We start from the raw sequence: 12,929 nt of genomic DNA, 5'->3' as shown, positions 1-12,929 counted from the left end.
AGTACACTGGAAATCAGAAATGGTTTGAAATATATTTTGTATCTGAACATTATGATTTTTTTTTTTTTATTAATATTAATTATCAAATATTTCATGATAACTTTTGTGTACTATTATATTTCACATTGCTATTGCCTTTAAACATTTGGTTCTGTTAATTAAAGTTAATGCTACAATGTATATTAATTTCCCTTACCTCATGCAACAGACACAGAAGGAAGGTGGTGGTGTTTCTGAATCCTTTATAAATGATAGATCATAATATCATAGAGGTGGGTCATACACCTCATCAGTTCCTGTACCAGATTTCTTAAGAGGCATCAACCCTTTTTAGTTCCTTTTGGAACACACTGGGCATATTGTAGAATTTAGAAGGCTTTTCTTCAAGTTTTTATTGGAACTTTGTAAGCCTTAATTCCTTGTCACAAGTCATTCTGAAGGATAGAAGATCATCAGATCTGTTTAGTAGTTCGTTACCAGGACCTAGAGGCCAGCGTTAATGACTTCTAGACCTGCTTCATCACTTCCCTGCGTGAAGTGATTAGCAGGGACCAGGATTACATGCCTTCCAATCCTGGGAGGATACTATGATGAAGGGAAGGAATAAGAGAAGTGATTGCAGAGCAGTTTCTTTCAAGCTATGTTGGACAATCAGAAGTGCTTTTCCAGTAAAAGAATAACCAATTTTACTATCAACATTTCATTTTTTTCTTAACTATACAAACCTGGGTTCTTAAATTACACTTCCTGCCTTAACCACCCTACCAGTTGTAGGTTTAAGTTTAAAGTGGAAGTTCTGTGACCTGCAGGTGGGTGGGCTTACCTGCCACCATCCAGCTAACTACTGACAGCTTGTTTAGTTTTAACAGCTGTATTCAGTTTTACTGAAACTACTGTACATATTAAATGACTCAGGTTTGTTTACTATAATTATAAAACAAAACAAATGACTTTAGAAATTTGATATCAAACCACTTGTTAAAATACTCTGGTTATCCAACCCATGCTGTATGACTTCCACATCTTGGGAACTGAGTTTTCTGAATTTTATTTAAAAACGTTTCGCTTTTCAGAGAGGTAGATTAGTAGATGGTTAAGTTTGATATCCCCACTTGTATTGCCACAGGGCAAGTCTTGTTAGTCTATCCTTCATTATGTCATGGAAATGCATTCTCCTCTGGAGTGATATAGGTCCTGTTTGGCATTTTCTTCTAAAAAAAGCATATCTCATAATTAAAAACTTGTTGGGGAACATAACACTCAACCTCTACGAGTTCTATAAACTTAGTAACAAAGTCCTTGGCAGCAACTTTGTTGATACTGGCTACCTCTTCATGCCTCACAACACTGTATGTCATTCCTTCTCTTAAAATGATCAAACCACCTACGGCTGGATTTATATACCACACACTGGCATTCCTGCAATTCTTTTAAGGTTTTCATGCAACTCCTTTTGCCTTTTCACAAATCATAGCCTCTGAATCACTATTACTGGCACACTGTTTCCCTCTTGTTCATGTCAACAGCAATTTTTTAATTTTCAGAAAATAATGTCCTTTTGTTCCGTAACCGAAATACAAACCACGCTATTTACTTTGGGTTTACCTTTTAGCGTAGCTGAAATGGCGAGCCATTAGAATTTAACGAGGGTGTATTACCCCCGCGCTAGTTAGCGGGGGGATAGGGGAGTGGTAGCTAGCTACCCCTCCCCCCCTCACACACCGGTGAAGCTCACTTTCACTTTTGGCTCGGACTGGGACAGACGTCTCTGTCTTTGTCCTCGCTTGGCAGCCATTGTTTGTTTTGTCTTTACTTAATCACTTACTTTTCTTTTACTCAATATATATGTAAAAATTTTTTCATGTTTGTATATATATTTGAGTATAGAAATCAGTAAGTTTCCTTTTCAGAGTTGTGTGTGTAGTGTACGATATCTCCGTGGAGCCCTCGGCAGTTTAGGCCACCACGGTGTAATTTTATGGGTTGCGATCGAGTTTGACTTCGGTCTTTCTCTCTCTCTCTCTTGAGGTCGCTCACCCTTTTACTACGTTACTACGCCTTTTGTATCTTCCTTCCCGTGTGGGGGGTTGCTACACCGTACGTTTTGTCTCAATTAGTTTATGAATCTAATTGTATTTGTTAATTTTTCAGCTTTGTAGAACGATTCCTTTCGGGGTTTTCGTTCTTTCTTTAGTGTTCATTCATTTTTAAATTACATAATTACATAGTTACATAATTATAATTGTTATAATATCTGTTTTGGTTACAGCTCTCCTTCCGTGAGTGTAAGTGGTTGTGAGGGCACGTGCCTGTTGTGTAATTCTTGTTTTCCTTTCCCTCGGGATTCCTCTTCGGAGCCTTCCCGGGGGAATGAATGTGTACTAATGATTTTTGTTTTATGTTTTTACAGTTACCGATCTAGTTCGTTTCTGTAATATGGCAACGGTGTGAGCTGTCTTGTTGAGGCCTGGGGATTCGGCTGTTGCTGCCTCCCCTTTGGATTTTCGTCAGGGCCGTGTCTCCCTCTACTGGAAGTACTCCCGTGACGATTGACAGCTCTCCAGTTCATTTTAGAATTCTCAGGAGGCTCGCCTCCTTGGGTGGGTAACTTTCCTTCCGAGGGAAGTTTTTCCTGTCCAGGCTTGAGTTTTTCCCCTTTTGGGGGTTCTTCTCTTGCCTTTTTTTCGTGCGACTATGCTCTTGGTGCTGAGCGGTCGCACCTGCAGTTTCGCTCAAGGGGCTGGGCAACTGCAGGAGCCCCTCTTCGGAGGATTGCTCCTTTTAGGTCACTGGCTGACCAGTCTCTTCTACGAAGTGTTTCTCTTTCGTTCGCGAGAGAGTACACTCATAGAGACTCCTCTTCGGAGGATTCTTCTGCTGCTGTTGCTGTTGGCCTCCTTCGCCGTAAGGCTCACCGTCCGCCTCGTCGTAAGGGCCTCCCATCTCCCTATAAGGGTGCTAAGAGGCGCCTTTTTGAATCTCCGTATGCAGCCTACAACTCCTTCTTGATCTTCCGCCCCTGGTGCAGATGGACAGCAGTCTGACCTCGTCTTCCGACGGGAAACGGTCTTCCCGACGGACAATGGTCTTCCGACGGACATCAGTCTCCCTGCGGACAGACAACGGTCTTCCGATGGACATCAGTCTCCCGACGGACAACGATCCCTTCGGGGCAAAGGGTTGCCTCCCACGGGGGTTCTTCCCTTGTGTGTCAGGGTTCCCCTGCGCGCCCTTCTGCTGTGTTCTCCTGCTCAGTGTTAGCGCACAGGCGCTCTCCTGCTCCTGCTCAGTGTTAGCGCACAGGCGCTTTCCTGCTCATCAGCGCTTTCCTGTTCGCTAGCGCTCTCCTGTTCGCCAGCGCTCTCCTGTTCGTCAGCGCTCTCATGATGATCATCTCTGCTGTTCCTGTTGGTTCCTGTTACGCGCCCTGTGCGCCCACGTTCGCCTTCGCGATCTAGAACTTCGGTTCAGGTCTGGGTCAAGGACTCATCTTCTACGCGCAGGCTTCCACGCGTTGCCTTCTGCTCGCCAGCGATCACCAGCTCGCCAGCGACCTTAGGCGCGTCAACGTTCACCTGCTCGTCAGCGATCTCCTACGCGTCAACGATCGCCATCGATCTGCCACGCGTGTCAGTTCCCCTGAACACCATCAGTAGCGATCTAGCGCTCGCCTGCTGTGGACCACGATCTCCGGTAGCTGAGTCTTGCCGTAGAACTTCCTCCTGCTCGCCAGCGCTCACCTTTACTTCTGTCCTTCTGTGCGCCAGCTTTCTTCAATCGCCAGCGCACATCTGCGCGCCCTTCTTTGCCACGCACCAATGGTTTTCTGACCGTCTAGGATCGCCTGATTAACAGCTTGCTTCAGCGCTCACCTTCCTGATGCACCTGCGCGCCTTCTGTTAGCGCGATGCGCGCTAACCATCACTAGTCTCTCTCGCGTTGGCAATCACCTACGCGCCCGCGCGATTCTTCACCTGCGCGCTAGCGTTTTTGTTAATGCACCACCGCTCGCCAACGCGCCATCGCTTGCCAACGCGCCTTCACTCTCCTACGGGCTATCGCTCGCCAGAACGCGCCATCGCCCGCCTACGCTCATGCGCGACCGCGCACATGCTCTCCAATGTTCGCCCGCGCGCGGACGGGCGGTGCCCCGTCGCGCGGACGGGCGGTGCCCCGTCGCGCGGACGGGCGGTGCCCCGTCGCGCGGACGGGCGGTGCCCCGTCGCGCGGACCGGCGGTGCCCCGTCGCGCGGACCGGCGGTGCCCCGTCGCGCGGACCGGCGGTGCCCCGTCGCTCGGACCGGCGGTGCCCCGTCGCGCGCAAACGTCGGGTTAATTCTTGCAGTATCCATTGCTCGCCTATGGGTTATCGCTCGCCGACCACCGGCTCTCGCCCTTCCTACCACGCTCGCCGACCACCGGCTCTCGCCCTTCCTACCACGCTCGCCGACCACCGGCTCTCGCCCTTCCTACCACGCTCGCCGACCACCGGCTCTCGCCCTTCCTACCACGCTCGCCCTCCTGCGCTCCTTCGCTCACCTTCGTTTGCGTTCCTGCGTGCCCGCGCATGGGGGCTTCCACGTTCGCCCACGCGCAAATCATTGATTTACCATCGCGCGAGCGCCAGGGCGATTACGACCGTGATTCCCATTGGGGTTTCGCAGCATGGCCAGCCTGGCGAGTCTTCTGGAGCGTATTTCTAGAACACGGCCTCACCCCGTAAACGCAGAGCATGGCACATGCAAGAATAAGAAGAATCTTCAGGGAGGTCTGAGCAACATTCTTCTTTCCAGAACCTGGGTTAGCCCTTCCCCGTCATTCCCTGGAAGGGTTTTTTGGCGGGGGGCTTTCCGTTCGAGATTTCTCCATCGGCCAAGGGGTGACTTTTTACCCCTTCCTCTTCTCCATCTCGTGAAAGAGGCTTATCAGGTCCTTTCCCTCCTGGGTTACGACCCGAGGTTTTGTTCAAGGAAGCTACAGGAAGGTAATGGGTACTTTCCTCCTCTCGGTCTCAAGCACCTTGGCGTTTCGTCGTCAAGTATCGAACTTGCGGGCAAGCTCGATGTTAGACCATCTGGACGCAATGACCGAGGGCTTCCTTTCGGGTGTCTCATCCGTGGATGTCGACAACCTCAGACAGCCTTCCATCCTTGAGAAGAGTTTGTTTGTGCCCAAGGACAGAGACATAGACAGCGGCTGTGCGGAGGAAGTCGACTTCCGTTTTCACTCCTCCAAGGCGCTTTCTTCCAGACCCTGCAGGGCTCCAGCGTCTCTTTCTTTCAGCCACGTCGGCCTAAGTTATCGGACCGGCTACGACAACTGAGACAAGGTGTCCAATTGCTGTTCCTTCCTGTCAGGAACAGATGGCACGGGAGGCTCTCCCGGGGGCGGCATAGTCCTAGAGGGAGCGGCAGAGTTCACGAACTCTAGGATTGGCACCCCCCCCATGCAGGTTTCACACTGGGAGGATGCCTAAGGTTACTCATCCGGATGGCAGCTTCCCGATGCCCATTCCTGCACGATCTCTGTGATCAGCCAAGGATATCGCGCCTGCCATCTCTGTCAGCGAATTCAGTGTCTCTGAACCTCTATGCCATAGGGTCGGCAAGAGTTTGCCCGTTTGGGCAAAATGATCCATGCCTTAGGAGAAGGTCCTCCATAGGATCGTCGACGGCTTCACCCCCGGCTTCTTCAGTCGATCCTTTCTTGTAAGGAAGTATCTGAGACGGGAGTTCCGTAGTCGACCTCTCAGCCCTGATCAAGTTTGTCGAACAAACTTCGTCCAGCGTGGAACAGCAGAATCAATCAGACTGGTAACGAGGCGACAGGACTCCTTAGGCCCTGGATCGGAAGGACGGGTACTTTCAGTTTCCATTCCATCCATCTTCCAGGAAGCTCGTGGAATTCAGCCTAGACTACAGGTATTCCTGCTTAAGATGCAGTGTGGCGATCCCGCCGTGGCATCGCAGGTTTTTTTCCCCAGAGAACTCTCCCTGCTTTCCTCATGGCCGCTCAGGTGCAGGCTTCCGCCTCCTTCGCCTTTTGGAGGTCTGGTCAACTCCGGTAGGCTCGGGTTCGACCTTCTTCAGCGTCGGGACAAGCTTCAGGATGCTTACCATGAGTGGGGGTTCATGGTATTTTGCTAGGAGCCTTCTCTTCTTCTGCCTCAATATCTGGAGTATCTAGCCATGATATTGAGTCTACGGCCTTACCACGTTGGAAACCCCGCTTCTCGTCCGTCCAGCGAGGTTAAGCAACGTCGGTTCTGGTCGGTTCTTGGATGGGTGACCGCCTGGGGACGCCAGATTCTGTTGCCACCGCCTCCGAGCCTTCCCTTCAGTTGACTGTGGCAAGGCTGAGGAGAGTCGCAGTACCTGTTCTCAGTCAAGCAGAGCTTTCAGCCCTACCTTGGAATGTTTCCTAGTTCTCTTTTCCTCATTGACCCGTCTATAGTTCCGAACGGTCGCCTCAGGATAAGTTCCATGTGGGGCGGCCCAAGTTCCGGTGGTTTCAAAGCAACGATTAACCGGACTTTCTGGCCCCTATGGGACCAGCGGAACGATTAGACCTGCAATGGGTGTTGACCTATGGAACCTCTTGATGGGAGTGGATATTCTTGTCCTTTCCCCACATTTTTTATGCTGTTCTCGGACTCGTCAAAGAAAAGGGGGGGGGGGGGCATGTTCCGGTCCAGGCGTATGGTCAGGACCTGAAGGATACCTCTCCATCATTCAAGAAGGCTTAGGGCCCGTAGTCTGGCCCCTCTACAGATCCTACAGCCCCTGCCGAGTCGCTCCGTGCGCGTCGACTTCATGGTTCTGGCGTGTTCTAACCAGCAGGGGACGCATTTTCACACCTTCGCATCTTGCAGTAGGGATACCGAGATGATTTGAGATACTCTCAATACCACCATCGGCTCTCTCATTCCGGGCAGAGGAATGTTCTCTCCGACTATCCGAGCAGAGCCTCGTAGAGAGAGTGTACCTGGGGGTCTTTGGCCTTGAGTAACCAGCAAGTCCTGGTCTGGGGGACCTGATCGCGACAGCTTGGAACCTCAAGCTTCCGCTGTTCTTCCCCCCAGTCTCAGACCCCGAGACTCTGGCAAGATGCATTCCAGTGATGGTGGGACAACATCGACGCCTGCGTCTTCCCTCCTTTGTTGTCTGTGGAGAATGGGTCTCAACAAGACCAGGTTGTCTGTCAACCTTTCAATGGCCCTGAGAGCTCCACTGGGACTATGCGCAGAACGGTTTCCGGACCCTCTGCTCCCCCTGACGGAACTCCCGGGAGAGCTTCTCCCACGGCACAGGCTACTCAAACAACCACACTGCAACATCTTTCACAAGCTCGGGCATCGCTTCGGCTTCATGCCTGGAGACACTACGCCTCCTCCTCAAGAGGAGACAACCCGCTACAGTCGCGGGATGGAGGTCGCGTCATCTGCGATAGTCATCCGCAGGGGTCTTCCAGGCGAAGTGGAGAGTCTTCGGTGGTTGTTGTCGTGGGAGATATACCTCTTCCCTTGAGGCCTCTTCTCCAGCAATAACGATCTTATTGCCTTTCGGCGGGATGAAACTCCTTTCCGCTCTCGGCAATGAAGCCTGTCGCTCAGCCTTTCCCTGACCTTCAGGCTTAAAGGAATAACTTTTTCCTTCCCGCTGGACCTTTCCTCGCTCATGCGAAGCTGCGAACGTCCCTGCCCTAGTCGGAGTGAGACCTCCAACTTGGAGCATGGCTCGGACTTTTTAGTCCCTTTAGAGATCTTCTCAAGACCCTTTACGTGAGGCCTCTGATCGTATTCCGTCTTGGGTCTCCTGCTCACTCTGGCCGTGGCCAGTGTGTAAGCAATCTTCTTGGTCTCGTACGACTCCGCCCTTTCTAAGGAATGGGGGAAGGCAACATTCAGGTTCGCTCCTGAGTTGTTGGCTAGACTCAGAATCTTGGGGTCCCGGCCCTTCGGTCCAATTCCTTCAAGATTTCGAGTCACCATTCTGTATCTGATGTCCCAAAACCTTCTCCTTCTTGCCAGTAAAGGAATCGAGAGGTTAGTTTTGGGAACAGCTGCAGTTTGTCCTCAGTTGCAGCCAGTTTAGGAGCACAAGAAGGACACGGGGGAGAGTCACCAGTATACCTCTTCAGCTCGGACTCAAGGACATTCATCTCAACCTGACTCCAGGCCCTCCCCCATCACGTCGCCCTACAGCACGATGTCGGATACATCGCAACGTCCCTCGCCTTCGAGTAATACTACTCTGTGATGCAGGTGCTACAAGCTGGAGTCTGGAAGCGTCTAATGACCTTCGCAACCCGCTTCCTGCAGGGCGTGACCCACAGGAGTTTCGATACGTTTTCTATCGCTCTGTGGTGGCTACACAACAGCTGGTCTAACCTCAGGCTCCTTTTTGGACAGGTAGCAGAAGGTTGAGGGCATTGTTATCAGGTTTTAGTCTGCATGAATGAAAGAAGTATGTCTGGCCCTTACTTCTTTCTTCATCATCCCCTCTACTGGGAAGCAGCATCCTGGTCTCTGCATAGCTGACCTCGAACCTCTGCAGGTAAACCATGCTTCCTTGTGTTCCGAGTATTGAGTCATTACTGTCGCGTCCCCCATACCCTGACGAGGTGGTATTGGGAACGTCCTAACCCAGAGTTCCTTCTGGAACTCCAGGTCAACTGCCTAGGACGGGTCACACTTCTTCCTTCCCACACACAAGCTTATGTAGGCCACACGGTTCCTTGCGGAGCAAGGAACTTGTGAGGTGCAGGGACTCCTTTTCTCGAGTGCGACTCACTCGGATTCTGAGTCCCCGGGTAAAGCCAAAGCCAGTATGGCTGGGGACTTTCCACCCTTCCTAAGGGGTAAGTCACCCAATGTAAATAGCGTGGTGTGTATTTCGGTTATGGAACAAATGACAAATTCGAAGATAATTTGTATTTTTCCTAACCATACAAACCTTAGCTATTTACACATATTTGCCTGCCAGCCATGTCCCCCAGGACAAGTCCTACCTCTAAGTGAAAGTGAGCTTCACCGGTGTGTGAGGGGGGGTAGGGGTAGCTCCTTCAGGTCATCCGTCGTAAGTTCCTCTTGGTGCTCCTGGATAAGCTCATTGATGTTGGCCTCATCAACTACCAGAGCCAAGGACTTCCTGAGTGTAACGATCTCGGCAACTTCAGATTGAGTATCAGGTTCAGGATCGTCAACATTTTCAGAATAGTCTTCAATTTGGTCTGCGTGGAAGCCCTCGAAATCTCGTGTGCAGAGATGGCATCAGGTTCCATGGGCTGGAGGAGAGGGGTGGTGTTTGGTAGAAGGTAGAGAATCTTGATGAAGGAATATTGTGCTGCAATATCTTTATGGAGGGAAGGAGGGTGAGCAGGGGCATTGTCCAGCACCAGCAGGCATTTCATAGGGAGGCGCTTCTCTTCCAAATACTTTTTCATAGTCGGGCCAAAACAAATATCGATCCACTCGATAAACAATTGCCTTGTTACCCAGGCTTTTCCATTAGCCCTCCACAACATGTTTAGATGTACCTTAGTGGCTTTGTGGGTCTTGAAGGCTCGAGGAGTATCTGAGTGATACACCAGCAGGGGTTTCACCTTGCAATCCCCTCTGGCATTTGCACAGAGTGGAAGGGTAAGTCTGTCCTTCATAGGCTTATGCCCAGGTAGCCTCTTTTCTTCTGCCGTGATGTACGTTAGATGAGGCATTTTTTTCCCAAAAAGCTGTCGCGTCGCAATTGAAGACTTGCTGGAGACTGTAGCCTTCCCGGACAGTCAACTCGTCGAACGTCTTAACAAAGGCTTCAGCCGCTTTTGTGTCCGAGCTTGCAGCCTCCCCATGACGTACCACCGAATGAATACCAGAGCGTCTTAAATTTTTCCAACCACCCACGAGAAGCCTTGAACTCTGGGGGTTCCTGCTTCGATGTTACTTCTCCTGTGTCAGCTTCGGCCTGAGCATGCACAAGATCACCGAAAATGGCGCTGGCTTTCTGGTAGAGCATTGCTTCGGTGATAGTGTCTCCAGACATTTATTTGTCCTTTATCCAGACAAGCAGCAGTCTCTCCATCTCATTGTGGAGGTGGCTCCTCTTGGTGAAGAAAACAGTCACGTCCTTAGAAGGTATTGCTGCTTTTATAGCTTCCTTCTGCTTTAGGATCATTCCTATCGTAGACGGATTTCTGCCATATTTCTTCGCGAGCACACACAACCGCATGCCAGCCTCGTATGTCTTGATTATTTCAATCTTCTTCTCCATGGAAAGCATCATCCTCTTCTTTCCCTTGACATCAGCAACTTTCTTGGGACCCATGGCTAAGGATGTACTGTATTGTAAGTATCACACACGATAACAGTACGTACAGTAAAATTGTTACGAAAGCGAAATCACAAACACTGAGTCAATGCGTACGATACAGCTGCCGGAACGAAAAGACAGGAACGCCAATGCGTAGATGCACGATGGGATACAGTACAGTAGATGCCGACCAATAGGAGAGCAGGATCTCATGGTGATAACTAGCATCCGAGTCGGGAGATAACCAATTGGAACGCAGAAGGATGGTAGCGAGTTTACGGGCTGGCAGCGCGCAAATTATAAAATCCGTTTCTGATGCGGTTGGTCTCCTGCTCCGTACCGCCTTTCGTTGTCCGAAAAATTTTTTGTGATCAGAGTCGTAAGACACTTCGCATCTCCTTTCGTAAAGTGAAAATTTCGTAAGCCGATTCTTTCGTAGCTAGAGGTTTGACTGTATTGTGTCAATACTGTTACGTTCCCATACCATGGCAAAGTAGTACAGTATTGGGAATGTCTTGGTCAACTCGGTTAATTCCTATGTACTCGGAATAACATATACCTTGACAGTCGCATTGCTAGCATTTCAACACTCGGCTTGTGTAGGCCGCAGACCATGCTTAGCAAGGTTTAGCGAGGTGTTAGGGTTTCCTTAATATTCGTAGTAACCTACGTAAGATACGGAATCCCCTAGTAAAGCCAAAAAGCGAGATTGGCAGAGACATCCATCCTCCTAATGGGCGAGTCAACCCCTGTAAATAGTGTCGGTTTGTGTTCCAGTTACGGAACAAATAAATTTGGAAGTAATCTATATTTTTCCTAACAATACAAACCTGTAGCTATTCATATAGACTTGCCTGTGAACCCTGTTGCCCTTGAAGTCCTACCTCCATGCAAAGTGAAGCACAGTCACAAGTGTGTGAGTGAGAGGGGTAGCAAGACAACACCCCCCCCGCGCACGCGCTAACTAGTGGTTGGGTAGTTGACCCTCGTTAAATTCCAATGGCTCGTCCTTTCAGCTTTGCTGAAACTAATAACCCTATAAATAGTTATAGGTTTGTATCGCTATAAAAAATACAAATTACTTATAAATTTGTCATTTTTCATGTTGGTAGAGCTTGTTGTTCTTGTCATATATACTGCTATCAAGTCCCGGACATGCATATCATCTTCATACATTTCAGCTGTCGTTAGTACCATTCTCAGTGATCCCAAGCAATTTTTTTTTATGCTTGGCTTTTCTCACTAACTTTTTTATGCCCCATGATTAATGAATCATAAAGTTTTCATGAAAATGTAAAAAAAATGTGAAAATTCAGAGCTATAGCCAGAGTTGTGTACTGAATTAGAACAGCAGGCATACTGACACTTGTTTTGTTTCAAGCATTAACAGAAGATTCAACAAACTATGCTGAATGCCTTTTGTCATGTTTACAAAGGAGTAGAGAACTGTCATCTTTTTTGTACATTATTGATGTTGACAGAATGGAGGCTTACAGTGCAGTAGTAAAGGTGACTGGATCTCTCATAACCATACTAAGGATGTTGGAAAATCCTGGCTTTCATCTTTACATTATTGTTAATGATTTACTTTATGTAATTTGTAATTACATCAAAGTAATAATTCTTTATTAGGGATAAGGATTATAGAATTGAAGTGACATTTTTTGTTTTTTTGGTAAGTATTAAGAAAGTATGTATTGGTAATATATTAGGAGTTAAAGAAATCTGTAATGTGTTCAAGGTAGATTGATATTTAGTGAGATTAAACTGTTATGTCACTGAGTATTGCATTAAGTACTGGATATTGTTTCACTTCCTTATCTATTCATTCAGATATGATACTCAACAAAGTTTGTAACATGGACAGTAGAACTTATGGTTTGCAAGCAGTGGCTTAAGCTGTCTTGATTTAAACATCATCTAAATGAGGGTTTTATTAGCACAAGATGAAATATTTACTCAGATTGGTCTTTTTTTTTTACTTTTTTTTATTAAGGAAATTAAATAAAAAGTAAGAGGAAACTTTTTGGTTTTTAGAGTAACGCCTTTAGAATGTTTTGTTTGTGATTGATTGCACACTCCATGTGTTAAAAATGGAACAGTGATGTCTTGTATGTTTTGAAGTATATTTTGATAAATCTTAATATGCATTGCATATTTACATGTTCTTTTCCAGATCGTAAATTTACTGAAAAGCATGAATGGGTGGATGTTACGGGGAACATTGGGACCATAGGTATCACGAACTATGCTCAGGTTAGTTTTATATTTTTTTTTCAATCTAATTGATTAAATCTTGTTTCTTTTGGTTTTTTTTACAGGAGTGTGCAGTATGTGTTGTTTAGAAAATTGTTTGTTCTGACACTAAATACAAACCCTTCGCTATTTATAGGGATTATACTTTTGCAGAAGCTGGAAGACGAACCATAAGACTTTTAGCGAGGTATAATCACCCGCCCTCTAGTTAGCGGGTGGGTAGGAGGGATTAGCCCGCTACTCCGCTCACTCACACACTAGTGTTGTGTTATACTTTTGCATTTGGCTCGGTAGAGAACGGACATTGTCGCCTCCCAACTTAACTTGCCATTTGACTTTATTCTTTTTTGCTTTTCTTTATAGGTGTGA

The 12,929-nt window shown here is 48.0% G+C and overlaps 1 protein-coding gene across 2 annotated transcripts in view; it reads left to right on the top strand.

Moving 5' to 3' along the window:
* Positions 1-12,929, top strand: part of ppl (pumpless) — an 82,415-nt gene that overhangs the window by 12,653 nt on the left and 56,833 nt on the right. For both annotated transcript variants that reach the window (XM_068359136.1, XM_068359146.1), the window contains exon 2: positions 12,481-12,560. In XM_068359136.1, the coding sequence (XP_068215237.1) occupies positions 12,481-12,560 (80 nt within the window). The remainder of the gene's footprint in view (positions 1-12,480; positions 12,561-12,929) is intronic.

Source organism: Palaemon carinicauda, chromosome 2 (genome assembly GCF_036898095.1).
Source record: "Palaemon carinicauda isolate YSFRI2023 chromosome 2, ASM3689809v2, whole genome shotgun sequence".
In the NCBI taxonomy this organism is placed as follows: Eukaryota; Metazoa; Arthropoda; class Malacostraca; order Decapoda; family Palaemonidae; genus Palaemon; species Palaemon carinicauda.
The sequence above is the reverse complement of the archived record's forward strand: the minus strand, read 5'-3'. Positions and strand labels throughout refer to the sequence as shown.